Below are 22,018 nucleotides of genomic sequence, written 5' to 3'. Positions count from 1 at the left end.
TATGCACATCAACATGAAAGAGGAAAAATCATTTTAGTTGTAAACTGGGCAATGTGGAAATTTAACACCACATGCATCATTCAAAAACTGTCATTACTGACTGCCTGACTACACTGTTTTTGATATTCATAAATAATGTGACATTTAGTGGTGGCTCGATATATCCCATGAGGGGCAAACTAACATAAAACATAATAACCACATACTAACATCATAAAAACCTTTATGGGCTGCCTTTTGAAGGTAGGTGTACCTGCACTTCTGAATTATGTCTCCCTGATACTCACATTAACAAGTCTAATGTACAAGACTGTGTCCAGTGAAATTCTACCAAAGAGGGAAAATAAAGAGCAGGAAGAGAGGCTGGACACGAGGGAGACATTCACCTGAGAATACTGCTGTGGTACACCAGCTGTAACCTGTGTTGCCAGAGCGACTGGTTGAATGAAAGTCTGTGCCACAGGAATGTTAGGAGCCCCACCACCACTTTGGCCAATGGACATGCCAGATATCCCACCACTCTGGCCAATAGGCACATTTGGAACCCCTCCACTTTGACCAATAGGAACCATCTGGGGATGTGGCACAACCCCTGCACTCTGCACTACCTGATAAGTAAAGAAAACAATGCTTATCCACCAGTGTGAACTTTTATTCAGCAAATGTGTTTTTGCTTTTGTTGTCAATATGAAATTTTAAAACCGACCAATTTCACGAGAGTGGTGGTTTCTGAGTGCTTGTGTTATTACTCATGAGAAAAACAAAAAACAACAAAAAACAACCCCATAAAAACACTAAACACTCTGCAAGACTGTCAAGCACGCAGTAAGTGATAGCGGCTCTCAGTAAAGCAATACGTACAGAGGTTCCAGGAGGGTAGCTTGACTGAGCATGAGCATAAGGGATCCCTGTATCTCCTGCTAGGGAATAGGCTTGGCTCTGCCCACTTGCCAATGATTCTCCGCTGACTGCAGAAAGGCCCTCCACCTCTGAAAATATAAAAGGAATAAATTGTACTATTAGCAATCATTATTTATGCACCCATTCTGCACGGTGCAGGCCAAATGTACATACATGAGCAAACACAGTGCAGAATGGATCTTGATGCAGCCACAATAGAGGCTCATAATGTGCCTAAATGTAATGTTTGATTTAATAAAGCTGTAGGAGATCATGCAAACTGCACACCTGACCGCTTAATAACTGCATGCAATTTTGAAGCACAGGGCTTAAAACTGAAACAGTGAAGCTAAGTTCAGTGACAAAGAGATAGCACAGTTAAAGAAAGTTCTTTTCCACCAAAACGTTCTAGGGAGGTTTAACTGTACTCCGGGTAACTGATTAATTAACTAACCAACTATTAAATAAATAAATAAAACATGCAATACAAATACAATGCATATTGGAACTGCATCAAGGCATATTTTGCACTGCACCTTTTCATGTATGCACTGGTCCTGAGAGTTGAAACAGTGTTATTTTTTTTTTGCTTTCAGCATGTGTTCTAGGGTTGTGCCAACGTCTTGGTGATTTGATTGCTGCCAGTGTTGAAGATGTCTAACAGCAACAAACTTTTGAGGCCGCACATTTACGCCTGGTTTTAAGAAGCGAAAATTCCATGCCAAACTGGCTGCCGCTAGCTGCTCAAAAATTAGTAAATTAGTATAATGTTTAGATTTGTATATCAGTTTTGTACATAAGATTAATTAATTACGATCATTTTTAGCACCTGAAACTGGCACTAAAAGCTATGTGTACCTAAATCCAATGGAAAAGGCACAATCAGTGCAGGAACTAAGATTATCACTTACCTCAGAAATTCTGATGATCACTGGCGACCGACAAAATACACAGAGCAAAGATCTCATAAGGCAGTTAATTTTCATATACACTGGCGAATATGAGTTACCTGTAGGGCCCAGTGTGGCGCTGCTATGGATCTGCTGTCGCACATGTTGGTCCACCTCTGGCAGGTCTTCTGCCTCGCCCTGCCCACCAGTTGCACCTGCAGGAGCAGCAGTGACAGCAGCGACAGCAGCAACAGCTGTAGCAGCGGCAGCCCCAGGACCCAGTGAGGACGAACAGGAGGGTTGCACTGAGGGGAAGGAGGCAGAAGCCAGGGCAGAGGAGTCCCGGCGCTCCTCCAGACTCTGCTGCTGCCGTCTTTCACGAGACTTCTTAATCTGAGCCACCCGGTCTCTAATAGACTTTCCCACTACCTTTGCATCACTCTCATGGAAAAACCCAGACTTCACCTGGAAGGTACAGAGAGAGAATGAGAGAAAGAAAAAAGGAAAGAGAAATAAAAGAGGTGGAAATCAGCTAAAGCCACTGACCTTAAAGGACCCTTACCCTACATTGTTCTTGTGTTTTATTTTTCCCCTGAGGTCCTTGTACAATGTTCGTGCAGTTTTATGTACCAAAAACTGTCATAATTAGTTTTTACATGACCGTTTTTCAACCTCTCTTTATCCCTTAGAATTAAACAGGCTGTTTCTGTTGCTTTGCCTTTTAGGCTGATATATGTAAATGAGTTCTGTTCTGATTGGCTGTCCTGTATTGTGCCTCACTCAGCAAGCAGTTCAGGCTGAAACCTTTCAGTGCGAATGGATGGGGCTAAACTGCTGTAGGCTGAATCAGTGGATGTATGTAAATGAGTTTGTTCCTGCGACATCATACAAACAGTAAATTCAAAACAGACTAGTTACCATATATGGAGGGTAAGGACTGCGGATGGATAGCACGTCCTAAAACTGAATATTTACACACTACATCAAACCTTTTATTTCAAAAAAAGTGAGAGAATTCTGTTTTTCTATGATATGGAACCTTTAAATCACACGTGCAGCTGTGGACCACTCCATACTAAATCATCCAATTCAGATATAAAGTCAAAGCACAAATGTTCTAGAACTCTCACATCAGAACAGCTTGTATGAGTGTGGAGAATAGCTTGCATAACAAAAAGCAAAAAAAAGCAACTGGAATTTGTAGGGCACTGAGATTCCTGACCGGTCTTTCTCCTTTTAGCAGTCTGCAGATGATCAGACTACAATGTGCCTTCTACTAATGCCGACCTAGTTGCTTGAGACTCAAAAATGGCTGGCGATGCTGAAAATTTGTCTGGGTGGCCTAAATCACAGCGAAAGCTCAGCATACAGTCAGAAAAAGAGTAATGGCGGCAGGTAGAGAATGTAGGTCAGATTAAGGTTTGATGATAAATAGGATGCAATCATTAATTCTGTCTGTTTACCTAACACCACACTCTCTCTCTGTCTCCCAGGCCTCTGACATTCACTCCTTCTCTGTTTTTAATTACCCTTCCCAACCCTCCTCACCATCTCCAGAGCCACCTCCTCGGCACTATCATTCTCCAGATCATAGCTGAACTCGATGGCTTCGTTGTCCTTGTGTTTGCCTTTCAGCTTCTTGGGCTCCTCTACCCAGATGCGCAGAGCCAAGCAGTCCTGGCAGCCCGTGTCCTCCTCGGCCAGTTCCACCCGCACTCCTGTGTCCTCGCCAAAAAAGGCATGGTTCAGGAGGTCCTTAATGGAGAGCCTAAGGGTATAACAGTGATACAAGAATGAAAGGAGAGACAGGCTCTCTAGCTTTGCTTAACATTTCTGTGAGACATATTAACAAAGTGTAGAAACAAGCCTACCGTTCGCCTCTGTTCTGCCGAATACAGCCCTCGATGATTTCCTTAATTTCTGGGTCATTTACTTTGTCGAAACTGGCAGGCTTGATCCCCTGCGAAGAGAAGCAGTGGTCATGTAGTCTCACTTTATTTTACCTGTACTGACCTGTAGGAGGTAAAATCCAGCTGGGCCACTAAACATCACACGTGAACACAACTGGCCTAAATAAACCTCAGGGCTCACAAAAGATGCAACCACAACACATAACTATAGACTAGTAAAGTCAGAACAGAAAGAAGATTCTTACACTGGTGACTTTGCGGTAGATCTGCGCAGCATTCTGGCACTCAGAATAGGGGTACTCAGAAGTAGCCATCTCGAGCATGCACATGCCAAAGGCATAGACATCCACAGACTCATCATAGTGCTCCTCATACATCTCTGGAGCCATGAACTCTGGGGTACCTGGATAACGACATAGCAGCATAGCAAGTGCTACATTTTATCTGTAACAAAACAGTAGTAACATTTTTATGGGACATTCCAGCCTAAAAGTAGCATTTAATATGTTATTTTATTGTGTCATGTGATATTCTGTAGCGCAGCATCATATCCCTCAGCTTTGCCAAATTGATAGAATTCTTGTTTTGGGTACATTTAAAATTTTACTACAATACCCAGCATGCATTGCACAAATACGTCATACAACCATTGGGAATTCCCTCCCACCGTTGATAAAGATATCCAATTTAGATGGTAGAGGATAACAAATACAGACATGATATTCAAGTTCCTAGCAGTAACGTTTGCTATCTAACTTCTTTCTACATTAGCCTCTTTATTAACCATTTATTTAGTGTTGTTAAGTCGACTCCTGGAGACCAAACGGATAGTGTCTCTCCAAAATGTCCTGTCATACGTTTGACTCTGATTGGGTCCATCCATCTTGCTGGTAGCTGGTTAACTTCTTTCTCTTCTTCCTTCTACTCTATAAAGCGTCTTCCAATGAATTAGTTCTCCTCATATGTCCAAAATAAGACCGCAAAAAAAAAACAATTTAATACAGCTGACCCTCCCTCATGTATCTGGCCCAAAGCCCTTGTAGTTTTTCAAAAGTTACTCCCATCTTTAAGATACATCATCTACAGGGGATTGTCTTCGTCTTAAAACCAGAAAATCTATTCTCTGGACACCACAAGGGTTAAACATCTAGATTTGTAATTTGAAAATTTGAAAATTTAAAACAGAAAAGTTCTGACAAGTAAAATGAAGAAGAAATGTTAAAGATTCTGCGCTATTTCTAGGTAACAAAGCAAATTTAAGCAGCTTGTGACAAGGTCATTTGTTTTCTTTAGTCTTATCTCTTCCCATGAAGCACATTTGATCTATACATCAGAGGATTTTGCACAAATTTGTGAAGTTCATGCCTGCTCGGGTGCATGCTGTCGTTAAAGCAAAAGAAGGACATATCAAATACTAAGAAATTCTAAAAGGCATGTTAAAATTTCAAAGATTCTACTTTTCATTCAAATTGGTATGATAGAATTTGTAACAAAAATATTTCTGTTACATTAGAGAGGAATGCAAAATAGAAGTGTTTTCACTAATGGTCTCAGACTTTTGAACTCCTATTAATTAAAATAATAAAGTAGTCTCCCAGAAATGGTGGTGGTGTTAGTGAAGCCATGATGCCTAGGAGCAGGAAAAAAAACAGTCATGTCATCTGACATACTCCTTGGGGGTCCAGTTGCTAATTGTAACCTCTTGTTACCTGATACTTCTTAATTTTTGTTGTGACGTTATAAGTAGACAATCTATGCTGTATTATTTATCTGATTGTCCTATTGTGAACATTTGGCCTATTGTGAACATTTTGTAACCTACCCCTTGGCTTCAAAATCAATGAGTATTGACATCTTTGGTATGTATGCTGAAACTTATATGTAGAACTGAGATAAGTACTTTAAAGTGAGCAGCAGACTTTGGGTATGAAGTGGAACAAAGACATGTTTCCAGCAAAGACTTCCTCTGGTTCAAAAGCTCGGCACTGATTAAGCATCAGACCTAATACAAGATTTGCTTGCCAGCTGCAGCTGATTTCTGACAGAGGCTTTAAGGTAGCATGCCAATAATACTTTGACGCATCTGAACCTGCAAACCTGAGCAGTAGACTCACCTATGACACTCTTAGCAAAGGAGGTCCTCATGAGCGTGGCCAGGCCCAGATCTCCAATCTTCACTGAGCCAGTAGGGCCTGTGATGAAGATGTTGTCGCATTTGAGATCCCGGTGTACAATTGGTGGTGTGCGGGTGTGCAGGAACTGCAGGCCTTTCAGGATCTGTCTGCACCAGCTGCGCAACACCTTTGGCTTCATCACCTTAAAACGCTTCAGGTATCTGTCGAATGCACAGCCACCACAGCAATCACTTGTAACAGGAACACCAGAGTGCTGTTTCCATTGCTTTGCGACAATGTCTGTTAGAAAAAAGCACTGTACCTGTACTTCACTCCACTCTAACTGACTTAATGTAACATGACAAATACAGATTTGAGTGGTTGAGAAAGGCATTAATAAAAAATCTGTGTGAAATTCTCTACTAATGTCTATAATGCTAGCTAAAAAGTTTAATAAGCAAACTTGTTAATAAGCTACTTAATATTAATAAGCTAGCTAGCAAGCAAATGTAAATGAGATCATGCTAATTCAGTAGCACTTGCCTCCACTGGTTTTGGGTGGAGAAAGCCTTAAAGCATATCACCATAGAAACAAGAACATGTTAAGTAAGAACCACAGAGCACGAGTGCTTTTCAGTCTCTGCTCCACTCTGTTTTGTCGCTGTAGCCTTCAGATTATAAATAACCTGGGGATCTGACTCAGTAAACAGGAGACAAACGGCAAAAAAAGAGAAAGAGCGTGAGCACTGACGTTTTAAGTGTTCCTGAGGTCATGAGCTCAGTGACTAGGACGATGCACTTCTTTCCTCGCAGCACTGACTCCCAGGAGTCGTAGAAACGCACAATGTTGGGATGCTGTAGACCCTTCAGCATCTCAGCCTCCTCTTTGAATCGCTGCTGCTCCGCCTTGGTCAACTTCCGGTCCTGAAAAACAGCACACACGCATAATGCTCAGCCCGGGCTGTATATGGAAAATGATGACATTCAGAGATGGTATGTTCATAAAGCAAATGACCAAAAGCTTAATTAGACTAAATGAAGAGATAATGAAGGTAGTAATGTTCTGTCTTACAGTCTCACTACACACTGTATCATTCGTCGGCTCGTGCCGGCCATTCCGCCAAATTAATCACATTAATGACTCATAAATACAAGTCAGTTCCCTTGTGATTTAATCTTGGTATCATTTAAATAATGACCGCCGAGTACAAACAAATGATTAATACGTAATGCATTATTAATTATGGAGCCCATGGCACAGTTATAGGGCAGGGAGCTTCGAGTGCTGGCTGCGGTATGAATTTGAGTTCCCCTTTAAAAAATGTGCTGGGAAAGAGGAATGCTGAAGGCTTTGTGTCCATTCACTTTTACTGCAAGAATGTGACCCGCCCAAACACACTAGGTTATGTTGGCTATCTGCCAATCTTCTGCCTTTGGTTTCACTGTGTAAGGCTGTAGGGAAGTTCTAGGGGTGGGGGTGGGGGTTTAACTATTTGGAGGGGTGCATGCCTGCCGATGCCGCGGCTGACCACAGCAAAACGTTTGCTTCAGCACTGGCATTCAGTAGGTACTCGGCATAAAAATGGAAAAAAAGTGTAATCCTGTTCCCCTGTATCTGTTCAACACCAACCACCAGATGGTGCAAGTAAAAAGCAGTTGTGTGACTGGCAAGGCAACACCCAGCCATTGCCGGTAACAGCTCATTTCTGCTGCGTTAGCCACGATCGGCTTTCCCCGGTGTGGCGGATGCACCACAAATCCTCTCTCTGGCATGGGGTTTTGGGAATGCCACAGTTAGACACGACTGTAGTGAGATCACACAGCAACTCACAGCTCGGTTCAAAATCACTGATCAATCCTAAGCAGATGATGCAGAGAAGAGCAGTTTTCAGAGCATTAACATTATAAAGAGTAGGCAAGTTTGAGCTGCTCCGATACACAGTGTACATGGGGATATTTTGAAAAATGCACCTGTATATTAAGAGTTGTATGTACTAGGGCTGCATAATACAGACAATACACCATACTGACATTAAATTGCTAGATACTGTGACTATGTTATGTATCATAATATATTAAACACACTGGTTTCCCTTAATTTGACATGAAAAAAATTGGCCAGCATTATTATTTACTACCATTATTAGGTTTGCTTGATCATGTGACTGTCGTGATTAATCAAAACACTCAAAGAAACTCATCTGGATTATCCGAGATGGTCGATGCATACTGTAAAAACTTTAGTGATTTGCTAATAGGCTTGTTTGCATATTGCAGGCTTCTGCAATACAATTCTGAAGGCCAATACTGTGGTGAGTTAATCAACAACATACATTGTAAGTCTAGTATGTATGTATCATATAACTTATAGCAGAGAGCCTGGTATTGGATCAGTTTTGAGACCTTAACACCCACATCAAATACAATTACAGAAATGTGTGGAGCAGATCCTAGTTCTGTGTTATTACTCTGACAAGTATGATACAAATGACCCCAAGACACTGATGACTCATTCATTACCACACAGCAATAATGGCCCACATTTATCATTTATCAATCCTGATCTGGAGTCAGCTTACAGCTTTTATATAACACTGAATAGAATTGCATGGACTGATGAAACCTGATCTTTGATCAGAGTTCTTACTGTGAATGATTATGCAAGGTAAAAAGGTATTATTGGCCAATATTTATTACTGACTTTTGTTTGAAAGATCACTCTTGTTTTGTCATGGCTGCTCTGTTCAGCATTCAGCAGACTCACACATTCTGTAACCAGCATAGCAGAGTATACACTTTGTGTTTTTGTGCTCTCTGCCATATCCTGAAGAAAGAAAAATGTTTTCAAAGGTGTTAGCATAGACACTGAAGGAGACTTGAAGAAGGGTTAAAGTTACCATCTGCTGCGCTTCAGGATCAATTGGCAATTTCAGCCGTTATGCTCAGAATACAAATATTGCATTGTGATCACTTGACTCTCTTAACCCCTGGTGACCACTGATGTTGGTTTAGCATGACCTGTGTGGGTCAAAATGATGAAGAGCTGAGGCAACTGAAAACCAGGACAATACCTGCTAAAGCAACATGGAATTATGGTAACCAGGAGGTTCACATTGCAATACCAACACAATCTTACAAACACACATGCCAAAATGGGCTGAATAACAAAGAAATAAATACGCTGGCTTTAATATGGACAAGCATAAGCTACCTTGTTTCTGTCTGTTCTCACTGTCTGATAAAACAATTATTGATAAAACTGAATGATATTCAGTGACATAGGTATGTGCTGGTAATGGTCATGATATTTGAGTAACCGTGTGGAACATACACCATAAACGGTTAAAGTAGGATTTCGTTTGGGATTAAGCATATTTTTTCTTGGCCTTAAATAGAATCTTTTTACTTCCACAAGCATTTATACATTTTTTCTTTCTGTAATTTTGCAACAGGTTCTAACACTGAAACGGACACAGAAGAAAACAAACTGATAGCATGTGAGTTGAAGCTTAATCTTTGTCAAATAAAAGAAAAAAATAGCGCATTAAGTCGTGGTTGTAGTATATTTTCATCTTTAAACAAAACTGTAATTAATCTTGTAAGAAAGAACAGATCGAGGCCGTTTCACCTGATACCCAACTATGTGAGAACTGAGACATACTAGTGTTTTACATACATTTTAACACTGGCAGCTTTTTGTACCACGATAATATCTGCCTGTCGTAGTGGCACCCATTACACACCCTACCCTTGCCATGTGAGTTCAACCACGCAGCTCAAAAGTCATGTTTCTAGAACTCTCTCATCTATGTTAAGCACAATAAACATGGTATTAAAGCAGGATACACCCAACATGTTTAAAAGTTCAATAATGTTCATGTGTGAGAAAACTAGTGTCTTGCTATGTTTTGCCTAGAATAAATAAATAAATGAACAACGAAATTAGTTTTTACTGTCACTCGGGGCTGTTACAGCAGTAGCTTGGGTAATTGTCACAAATCACAAGCCTCCAATGACATTTAATTTGTCAAATACTCAACTGTTCAAGATTTTTGGAAGTACATATAATATTAACAGTTTTATTATTGCAATTACACACATACATACAACACGAACAATTACACACAATAAGAACTTATATAATGTAGATTTACATATTATACACTAGACCCAAAAGCGTATTTTTAGATGTTTTATTCATTATTTTGTGAGGAATTTTCTAAATGACAAATCATATACTGTAATTCTCTGTTTACAGTCATCTTTGCAAAGTTTTTGCCTTAAGATTTGATCATCTCTTTTAAGGTTAATTAAATCAACTAATTATTTTATTCACTCATGACGCTATACATTTTTAGAGTAATTTTAGAATCATTTGCAGCATTGTTTATTATTCTGAATACATCTAAAGCTTTGTAGCTTCCTACTAATTATTTAAAATTTGTGAAGTTGCCATCTTACAATCATTTTTTGATATTTTTCTGCAACAAAATGGGTTTCATTTTTTGAAAACATTACTTCCAAACTTTTGAGAAGTGACAACTGGTACCCATAGCTAATTTTGATTGGGCTATTTAGTTGTTTTCTTCTCTTACAATTACACCAATAGGAACCCTATACATTACTGTAAATGTTAACCAGACACAAAGTAGTTTTCCAAGTCAAGAACCTTACTACTCATTTAATCTTGATTTATTCTGAGTTGTTCTTTCAAAACAATCTCAAGTGTACAGCAATTGACATACACTGAGGTTAACCATTTTTGTTATTTATCAGTATTGCTAGCACTAAAAATCAACACTGTTGTGTGACAGCAATACCAATTTAGACAATGTGTCGCCCGGCACTATTTCTTTCTTTCTCTCTCTCTCTCTTTTTGTTCCACAGACAAACTCAGTCTCCTTTTGTGGAAGTCTTGTTTGGAGCCTTTTCTCTCCCTCCCCCTTCATTCCATAGAACTCTTACATCAAACTTCATGGCCAAGTCTAAAAATAAGTTCCTCTATTTGGGACCCCTACTGTTTCCTTTCCTCCCTTCAAATACACCCTGCAAACACCCTCCCCCAATCACACACAGGCATACATCACTATGTGTTTACAGCATCTCAGTTTGCAATGTGGAAGTGTTGCAGTGTGGCAGATCTGAATCTTCTGTCTCCTCAATTTTTTTTCCATCCCAAGCTTCAGGCTGCTGATTCTTTCTCGCCTTCTCACGTTTCAACCTGTGAGCATGTTTCCCTACATGTCGATATGAGTTTCCCGGAGCTGTGTGCATTAGTAAGAATGTGTGCTGAGCTCCAGATTCCGGCTGCTGAAATGCTTATGTGTGTGTCTGTGCGCCACGTTGCACCACCTTCTGCCTGAGAGTCCCTGTGTCTGCACGTGGTTCACCCAGTACACTCCAGCCCTGTGTGTGTCTGAGTGTTTGTGTACCTCAGTGTTTAAGTGTGATGTGTGTCGGTGTGGGGCTGTCTGCCTGTCTGTCTGTATGTGCCAACACCTTGTCCTCTGTGTGGCTGTCTCCTGTGTCTTCCGGAACACTGTCCAGCTGCCTGAGTCAAACCAAGGACAGCAGTATTAATTATGTTAATTATTAGTCATGTCAGTCGGAAGGATTCATAACTAAGAAATGCATCAATCTGTATACGTATCATCAAGACACACTACCTGCTCACTTCTACTTAGCCTAACTTAATGTGCCCACTTCATGGAAAATTTCCTCACTCATTTTTTAAATTAAGAAAAAAAAGTTACATGAGCTATGAAGACATTGTTAACCAACCATTAACTCTTTAGTCTACATAATGCCCCGTCTGTATATTAAGGCTGCACTATGCAAGATTTGGGAATTGGAGACCTCTCTTGTGGAAATGTATAATTACATGCAATGTTTTTGTAACATTAATTGTGCTTCAGACCCCTTCCCTGAGCGGATGAATCTGATTATTGCGAGTGTGTTAAAAGAGTATTCAAAGAGAACTTGAAGTGAAGAACATGTCTTCCGAGGATATAAGTGAATTATCTAGTGTTGTCATCATGTCTTCATCAGTATAATGTTGATTTTGCATTTGAGACCTAAACATTAAACTGGCTCTGCTTTCTGAGCCTGAGTGTGTGATGTTAATACGGAAAGACTTATGACGTGGTCCAAAAATCTCCTGCGAATATTTTAGTTTATTCCTCTGATTTAGTAATGCTACTTCATGATTGGATGATGAAGCAAATTTATCCAAAAAAAAAACCTAAGCTCCAAAAAATCTATACATTTTAAAGTGTGTTTTTGTGATGTTATGAAAAACCAACCCATTGACATAAATATATGCCTATTTAGCCTACAGCATTTTGGCCCTGTCCATTCATGCTGAAGGACAGTTTCAGCCTACACTGTTAGAAATAAAGGTTCTGTGCAGGTACATTTTTTGTTTATCAGGGTACAAACAATGTAAATGTTCCCTAAAAGGTACAAAAATGGTTTTAAGGTCCAATTGTGAACCTTAATTAACTTTTTTCAGATGAAAAGTACGTATTTGTACCTTTTCATAACCTAATGTTTTAAAACAGAACAATAAAATAAAAAGGCTTGAGACGAGACGGGGTGTGCAGAGTCAATACAACTTATCATTTAATAGATTTCAATGGATTATGGTACAGTTAGGTTCCCTGACTAAAGGTACTGAGATGTACCCTTGAGAGTACCACCCCAGTGACGAAAGGGGTACTGCCCCAGTCACAGTTTACTACCTTTATTTCTGAGAGTGTAGACTGCTTTTTGAATGGCTAGCCAATCAGAAAGATGTCATTAACATAGTTCAGTCTTAAAGCTTACACTAAAAAATAAAATATATTAAGTTATAACAGACAAAGAGAGACAGAAATATTTAAAAATTAATGACAACTATTTTTGGTACAGACAGGCACACAAATGTTATAAGTGAATTGGCCCTTTGGCGCGGGGGGGGGGATAAAATACAAGAAAAATGCAGGATACATGCCCTTTAAAAATAATGTAAACAAAAAATTTCTAGTTCTTTAGAGAAATATTCTCAGCAATGATTAAGTGCTCGCAAATTCCACTGTGTTTTTGCAAAGGTATTACTTTCCAAAAATATTTTTAACCATCCTAATCCTTATGGCCCCTGCTTGTTGCTCTTGCTCTATAACTGCAACACAACACAGAAGTGTCATTGGATGATGAAGTAACAGAGCCTCTGAAGTAAGTTACACAAGTTACTCATCATCCACAGTACAATTTTTAAGAGACAAAAAAGTGTTGGAGCAGAGAGAGGATGGATGGCTGTAAAGACAAAAGAAAAAGCAAAATGAAGGGTTAACCTTTAACGTGAACAGCAGAGAACAGAATTGAGAAAACGATGGCAACAGGGCAACAAAGAGGGCAAAATGGAGGAAGCGAGAGAGAGAGAATAGGGAATGATTTGGCTGAATGAGGCCTTTTGTGCTGCACCTGTGGGTGTCCAGAAGAAAGCTCTCAGAAGGAGACAGTACAGTCACTCAAGTAAGCGGTAGACGAACCAAGCACTGCATGAACTAACGACACCGCGTGTACTTCTTTTATCAATAAGAGCGGTGGACAATATGACGATAAATTAGCATTACTGCAAAATTATGCAGCAACACGCTTTTTTGAGTACATCATGGGTATCAACTGCATATATCATAAAAAAGTCCAAAAAAAGTATGACCAATTGTAGACAGCCAGCAACAACAACCATCAGTGTATACTAACTGCACGATTAGCAGCCAACTATGCCATTTTAAAATTTACTTTTAATAATTTTACCAACTGTTTAATTTTACCTATTGTTTCTTCCTAAATAGATTATTTTCTGTAAACACTGACTTAAATGGGTTACCACACATGGGTTTGGTACATTTTATCTGTTCCAACTTGTTCACAACCCTCAGAAACACGGAAATAAGAAATAAGGAATAATATGATATACATAACCTACTGTGAAAATGTCTTTACGTATCGTCACGTTATATTTAGGCCTTCTCACCCACTCTTAATCAGCACAGTGTCTTATTCAGAAACAGACATCATTGTTTCAGTAGGAGAGGAGAGAGCTCAGGATGACATATATGGCTGTTGGAGAGCTGTGCCAGTTAATTGCACCAGGGCTTGTTTTGAATCCACAGCTCTGACGTCCACCAGCAAGGCCTGAACTATTACACAAGCTCTGTTTACATGTCGAAGGCCAGGCTGCTGATTTTAGCAGCATGTTTTGTGAGTTGTGGGTTCAGGGTAAGAGAAACTATAACTCAGACAGCCATAAACTCTCTACAGCCCCTGACCTTGGGAGCTCAGCCTACGTAGGGCCTAGTTGGTCCAAGGCCGGGTCGTAAGTCAGGTGGTCTTACTGCCGGCTTAGCAATCCAGCTGGAGAGCTAGGGGAAAGAGTCAGCTGTGTGTGTCCAGCAGCTTATCACACGTTTCCTCCTCTCAGTCAAAAACTTCCTGCTTCTATCTTCCCTCCCACTAAACAACAAGTCCTGATGGAGTCCCTGGGGTTCTGTAAGTTAATTGTACACAAGCCTTTCATCAGTGTATATATTTATACGTCTTCAGGGGCTCTCTGAATGGAGAGCTCACATTACAGCCATATCCACTGAGGTACAGTACTGATGTGGAGGCAACATAATATCAACCAGCTCAAAACTTGGGCAATTCTATACTCAGCACGCAGAGGGAGTGTGTATGTATGTCGTTAGGGAGCAAGTAAGCGATTTAACAGTTAGGGAATGTGAAGCGGCTGGTTGCCGGGATTAGATTACTGTAATCTATTACAGATCAGATTAACGAGATGCATGCTGCAGCTGAAAAGGGTACACTGCACCCCTGTCCGTTATTTATGGGCTTATTTTGGTTGGTTTGTTTGCTTTTTACTTCCGGAACAGATAACCTGCAGCATTGCTCATGTCATTGTTGACATTCAGAAATAGCTGGCTAAACCTCCCTCCATAACTCATGTCAGATTGCACTTTAAAGGCATTTTCCCTCTTTCTCAAAGGTCTTACCACTTCACACACACAACTTGCTTGCTGACTGACTGTCTGCTGCAACTTGACTGTCTACAGTGAACTTAAAATCAATCAAGGTCAACTGTAAACACTGTGAAAGAGCCAGAGCAGGGGGCTTCAAGCAAAAGTGCCTTATATTCAATCTGTTCCTATGACAATCATGTAAGAAAGAGTAGATGCTTAACAATAGACTGTGAATGTTATTTTTAGACATGAAAAGCTGATCTGTCAACTTGAAAGAAAATAACATCTGATATGGTTTCTGAACATATAATCTAATTACATATTCTCCTCTCTTTAGTCTACCTGTTTGAAATGTTCAGTGCAAATTAGAGTAACAAAGAGAGGATAATGGATAATGAGGCGAGACAGCCAAGAGTTCAGTGAAACTTGAACTCAACGTGCTTTGCACTCACATACACTAACATACACTAACACACACACACACACACATATTCCGATTCTGACAAATGGATAAAATTCCAGTCATACATGGTTGTTGCTCAAAAGCATTCTAAGCAGTCTGAGATGTGCTTATTAGATGTGAGTTGTTACCTTGTATAGTTAACCTGGAGTTAAAGCGGAGTTGGTGGATGTGTGTTGTAGAGTTAGTGGTAAATAAAAAAGAGATGAAGTTAAAATAACCAAAAAATGAGCTGAACTGGAGTGCATCAGTAACTAGGCAGGGAAGCTGCTCTGTTCCCACCAAAGCTGTCTGTTACCCATCGTTACAGGATTTTAATTTACCAAAAACTTTATATGCACTTTGGATGAATATTTTTTGTGAAGAATTAGAATTTTTCTCTTTTGAGAGAGTTTTTCTATGTATCTTTTTCTACACTGTGTTCTACTCACTATGTCCTTACACTAAAACATCTTCAGTCCTAAAGAAGCCCAGGATTAGTACCAGTACTCCTGGGCCTTGAAGCTGCATCAGGAAGAAGGAGCCAAAACTTCTTGTTGACCCAAGTCTCCTCATTACAGATGCAGCAGCAGGCCACTCTGACCGTGTATGACCGTATAGGCCGGGTATGTGGATTTGTCCCAGTGCGCAACAGTATGTTCAGGGCACGGCTGTCTAAAACTGGTGCAATTCTACTTTGGTACTGTTACTTGTGTCTCACAAAAAGGGAGAGTTTTATATGGTTTGTTTGAAGTAGGAACATAACACAGACTACAGACTTCTATATGGATCAATCACAGGATGATATATCACAAGATGTGACCACAAACACTGTGTGATTTGACTTGGTGACATGGTGTATACTGATTTTGGTAACCCTTAACAGATCAATTCCTAATGCTGTTGTGACACATGGATGTACATTTTGTTGAGTTCTTAATCGGTAAGAATAGCAGAACACATAAATAAAACCCAGAAGTACAGTTTGGCCAGAGCACAGCCTTGTTCTGAAATGTTCTGAAAGTTCTGAAAGTAAACCCTAAGAGAACTAGAACTAAAATGCCACAAATGTATAATTCCCTGCACTGGTCTGGACCAAGGGAACCAAACTACAAATAAAAATGCACACTTAATAAGACAAAAACCAATAACATTTCCATAAACTGTCTTTATTCAGGCTTCTTCAGCAGCTACTGTAATCAAATCACTCATGCTTTGCTATAGGACTGTAAATTCTCCAGGGCAGTGTGTGTTAACCCAGCCATGGAACAGGTTCGTGTTGTGGCAGAAGCTGAGCTGGGCCAGACTGGTCTGGTCTGGGCTGCCTGCATTCAGCCAGTTGTGTTTCTGCTTCGGTTGTGCTGTCTATGCAGGCCTTTTGTTCCAGCCTGACAGGCACCCACTGTAATTAACTCCCCGGATCACTGTGTATACTCACTCACTCACTGACCCCCCCATACACACACACACATACACACACTTCACAAGCATTATAAAACACACACACACACACACACATCCGCAGGCAGGCATATACACACACACACACACACACACACACACTCAGAAGTGTTGTGCACATGCCAGCAAATACAGATAGACAGTCTGACAGAGCCACAGGCAAGGGGCACAGTATGTGTATGAATTCATGCACACATGTATGTGCGTACGATAGCACTCTATACATTAACCCTTACACACACAAGCATACGATCAAACATATTTCTACATGCTGCACCACCAGAACAAATTTACACAGCTGATCACATCAAGTGAACCTGCTCTGTCAATGAGGTAATAATATGGTAGTTGAACCCAGAGCAGAAAAGAAAGGTAGAAGAGGGGAGTGTGTGGCTGCACCGTGAACTTCGATTTCTCACTCTTTCAAGCTGCATTAGTACAACTAATCCCCATCTCTGCAGTCCCTTTCAGTCCACTTGGCTGTAGGTGTGTGTGTATGTGTGTGAGGGAGCGTCGAAGAATTTCAATACTTTCATGAATTCCCATGAGAAGTGGACGCGAACAACAATGAAGCAGTCTGTGATGCATCAGCACCAATGCAGCATTACTTCATCAAGTCCCAACTGCCCTATCCATGCTCTGGTCAGAAATGTTTTATTTATTTGGTATCAAATATTTTTGAAGAATCAAAGCAGTGTTTTTTGTAAACAAACTAATTGATGCAGCATGGTGGCTAATACTTCAATGTCATTGCCAACCTGACCAGTTTTGATTAGCTACAACAATAAAGTGCAGTTCAGTAGCATGTTTTAACATTTTAAACTAGAAATTCAATACTATGTAGAAAACCTAGACAAAGATTATCATTAGGTTGAACAGGACTGCCAATATCTGTAGAATATAGCCAGGTGAATTTACAAAAGGCAAAGAACGAAGGGACAAAGAACAAACTAGAAATAAATAGTGCTACAACGCATCTTCTGACATACCTGCAATCCAAATCATACATACTATACTATATTGCACAAAATATATATCACAGTGGGGCAACAGTACCAGATTAAAACAGTATCTGGAGAAAGTTAAAAGACAAAAATCCTCAAATTATTGTAAGGACTCATAGCCAAAGGGCAAACATAATGACATGCTGTTAACAGAAGTATCCTGGTGAAATCTTGTTCTATAACAAACAAACTGGAAAAGATAACACAGAGTCTGTATGGGCCTCCATGAGTGGCTTACTTAGTCAAATTCACACTATGGGGTTATGCCCTTGTCTAATATTATCTGTGTCTAGCTGATTTCAGAGAGACACAGAAACCATGCTGAGACTATCTGTCTCGCATATTTAGCCTACTTCTTTTTTTTATTCTGAACTGTGTTGATATGAACAGTCTCTCAGAAATTAAATTTTTGTTAGATGTTCATAATTAGCAGATAAGCTATTTTAAAGTGAAGAGATCATATGCTTTGTCTTTTCTATTCTTCTGACAATCATTTTGAACTTTAGTATTTTAGTATTTTCTACATCAGTATGAATGTGTGTGAAAATCTAGCCTCTAAAATATCTTGTGGTAGAACTATAGTACCTCATAAAGCAAACTAACGTCAGACTGTACTTGATACATATTATAAAATTCCAAATTTACTTATTTCACTGAAATGTCAACTAGGGGTTGCACAGACTAGTTGATTAGTCCAAGGGATCTCACAGTGGTCCTCAGGGACCCCCAGACGTTACACATTTTTGCTCTATCCCTATGTGTTCTATGTTAGGTTGGAGCAAAAATGCTTTTCACAGACATCTGCAGCACTCACATTCTTTTAATGTGGTAATGACGACTAGTCAACCACTTTTTTGAATGACTAGACAACTAGTAAAAATTAATTATTGTGCCAACTAAACATACACTCACCAAGCACTTTATAAGAACACCTCTACACCTACTAATTCGTGCAATTATCTAGTCAGCCAATTGTGTGGCAGCACTGCAGTGCAATCATGCAGTTAGGGGCAAGCAGCTTCAGGTAATGTTCACATCAACCAGCAGAATAGGGAAAAAATGTGATCTCAGTGATTTTGACCACAACATGATTGTTAGTGCCAGAGTGACTGGTTTTTATTTCTATGACTGGTGCTCTCCAGGGATTTCCATGCATAAGAGTTTACTTAGAATAGTGCAATAAAGAAAAAACATCCAGTGAGCAGCAGTTCCGCGGACTGAAACGCCTCGTTGATGAGAGAGGTCAGTGGAGAATGGCCAGACTGGTTCAATCTGACAGAAAGGCTAAGGTAACGCAGATAACCACTCTGTACAACCGTGGTGAGCTGAAAAGTGTCTCAGAATGCACAGCACATCGAACCTTGAGGCGGATGGGCTACAAGAGCAGAGGACCACATCGAGTTACTGCTGAGTCTGCAGTTGGCACAGACTCACCAAAACTGGACAGTTGAAGAATGGAAAACAGTGTGGTCTGATGAATCTTGATTATTGCTGAGGCAAACAGATGGCAGAATCACAATTTGGCACCACCAGCATGAATTCATAGACCCCACCTGCCTTGTGTCAACAATCAAGGCACATAATGTTCACATAATTCTGTACTATGCTGCATATAATAGTTTTATAGTATATTTTATAGCATATGTCTACTCAGATCTGCATTTGTACAAACATTCATATCTGCACATGTACAGATATCCACACATCTCATATGTACAGATATTCATACAACTTTTTAGCTCCTTTCTCATGGCTCTTCTTTATTCTTTATTCTATTTATTGTATTTTTCTGTAGTTAAATACTTGTTAACAGTCTGTGTGCTTGTCTGGTCTGTTTAGTATGTTACATGTCATGCATGTGTGCACTCACCAAAACAAATTCTATGTGTGTGCAACATACTTGGCAAAATAAAGTGATTCTTATTTTGAATCTTGCAGCCTTCAATTTACCAATCTTCTAACAGCTACATACAGAATGATCATGTACTATATCACAAAGGAAAAGTTGTCTCAAGCCGATTTCATGAACATAACAATGAGTTCAGTGGTCTTCAGTGGCCTTCCTAGTCACCGGATCTGAGTCTAATAGAACACATTTGGGATGTGGTAAAACAGGAGATTCGGAGCGTGAACATGCACCTGAAAAATCTGCAGGAACTGAATGATGCAATCATGTCAACATGGACCAGAATCTCGCAGGTATGTTTTCAACATCTTGTGGAATCCTACTCAGTATTGGTATAGTGCTCCTAATTAAGTGACCGGTGAGTGTATGTTTGAGACTCCAACAAATATAGCCTACATTCTCTATTAAGCAACTTGAGGGAACAACCAAATGTTTCCCCTACATACCCTCTTATTTGATGCATGGCTAAATAGCGTGCACCCCAATAGGATTACACATAGTATGGTCTCAAAAAGCTAGAGACACGTTTGTGAGCACGTTTTAAGGTTCACAGTTTATAGTCTCGTTTTATTCAGTGTTGTACCTGTGTAATGATTAAATAATGGTTTTGTTTGGAGCCATAAGAAGCGATCGCATGAGCCATGAAAAATGAACTTATACCCTGTGCTCATTAAGAAAGCCTTCAGGCATTTGTGTCAATGATTTCATGTTCTGTGTGTAAGTTCAAAAGAAAGAGAGAGAGAGAGAGAGTGAGAGAGAGAGAGATACCACACTGTGTCTGTGTGGAAAGTAAGAATTAACCACACAGTCCCTCCTGGGAGTGATGCCATGTTAATCCTCTGTTTGGCTCATCACTCACACACACACTCTCACTACCCCCTCCCTGCTCGTGACAGGTTCACAGGAGCTCATTAGAGCAGCATGTAGTGCAACAGCAATAATATCTTCCCTTATTTCTCTCTTTTTTAACCACATTTTCCCTTCCCTTTTCTGAAACAGCAAATGAACACTGGGGAATATTTTTGTAGCAGTCAGACTCAGACGTTATTACATTATGCATTTGATTTGTCTGCGAGTGATATTTTGCATTAGTGCACTCAGAGTGAGTACAGCACCAGGGCAGTGGGCCTTCCAGCATGGCTCTCCCACTGTGGTTAGACTGCAGCACAAGCTCATGCTTTACACACGCTCAGCCATTACTACAAAAGCTACAGCCAAAGAATGTAATTTTCAACCTCTTCTTCCTATCTTAAATGAGCTAGAATGCCCTTGTTTGTGGTGTTATACCTCATGCGAAAGCCAGAGCGTTTTTCATATGATAATAATGTAAACTATAACCAATCTCATAGGCTACTGTTCACACATGATAGGATTACAGGGTCAGAAATGTATTTAAGACATGTCAGCATTATAGCTGTGTAAGTCTCTCCCTCCTGACAAAAGAAAAATGGGAGCATGTCCTCCCAGACAAGGGGGCAAAAGGTCCCCTTTATAATATTTAGATTTAGCTTTAACAATCATTAAGTCCTATTCAACCTGGATTAGTTTTACTTGGGATTGGCTGCAATTTTAGTGATTACCAACCAGAACCATGAAACCATGACCATACAAATCTGCTACTAAATAATTCTGGAGCGAATTACGTTCTGTAATTTCCCGGACTTTTAAATGTCAGCGCAATGATGTTTCAATCCAGGTTATATGGTGTAACACGTTATGTTTATTAGCAGCTCAACAGTTACATTCATACCTTATCTGTTCTGTCATGTGCAACAGTCTTTTACACTTAATTACACAATTAAACATTGAATGCAATAAACACAGACATGTACAGATGACATCCGCTTCCTGAAACGACTCCCATTTTGCACCGGAGAGTCAGAGTAAATAAATAATACTACAAATTTTGCTAACGCTTAAGAACGTTTTGATTACCCTGAGGTGTGTATGTGGGCTGATTTATATTTGAAAAATGTTTTTTTAAAAGCAAAAAATTGTTTGGGACAGTATAAACTCTTCTCAGCACTGTAAACATTCGGTCTACCTGCCAAGTTGAGGAAAAAGTTAAATCCTGAATATGCTCAGTTTTATTTGAAAATATGACTAAATATAATATTTTTAGTTTTTAAAATACTTCTCAGACAAACGAATATGTTGGCACATCATCCACCTGTAAGAAGGCTGATGAAGCCTTATTAGCATCTAGTGTTGTACTGTTTAGCTGTGTTAGCTTGTTAGCTCATTTGAGGGAGTTACCCATTTGACATGAAAACCTACAAATTTCTCGTTATTTTCCAATAATAAAATGTTTTTAAATTTACTACCCTGCATGCTGCTGATTGTTTGTGCAATACCAGAGCTGACACCTAAAAAGATAAACCTACAGCCTTAC

The 22,018-nt window shown here is 39.8% G+C and overlaps 1 protein-coding gene across 4 annotated transcripts in view; it reads right to left on the bottom strand.

Moving 5' to 3' along the window:
* The window catches only part of si:dkey-151g10.3 (serine/threonine-protein kinase WNK3), a 62,050-nt gene that overhangs the window by 20,929 nt on the left and 19,103 nt on the right, over positions 1–22,018 (bottom strand). For all 4 annotated transcript variants that reach the window (XM_036592085.1, XM_036592088.1, XM_036592089.1 and 1 more), the window contains exons 3-10: positions 6,566–6,738; positions 5,815–6,035; positions 3,946–4,103; positions 3,662–3,750; positions 3,339–3,558; positions 1,910–2,255; positions 862–989; positions 387–608 (exon numbers count right to left, since the gene is read on the bottom strand). In XM_036592085.1, the coding sequence (XP_036447978.1) occupies positions 387–608; positions 862–989; positions 1,910–2,255; positions 3,339–3,558; positions 3,662–3,750; positions 3,946–4,103; positions 5,815–6,035; positions 6,566–6,738 (1,557 nt within the window). The remainder of the gene's footprint in view (positions 1–386; positions 609–861; positions 990–1,909; positions 2,256–3,338; positions 3,559–3,661; positions 3,751–3,945; positions 4,104–5,814; positions 6,036–6,565; positions 6,739–22,018) is intronic.

This window comes from Colossoma macropomum, unplaced genomic scaffold (genome assembly GCF_904425465.1).
Source record: "Colossoma macropomum unplaced genomic scaffold, Colossoma_macropomum, whole genome shotgun sequence".
NCBI classification, from domain to species: domain Eukaryota; kingdom Metazoa; phylum Chordata; class Actinopteri; order Characiformes; family Serrasalmidae; genus Colossoma; species Colossoma macropomum.
This window is presented reverse-complemented; position numbering and strand designations above follow the sequence as displayed.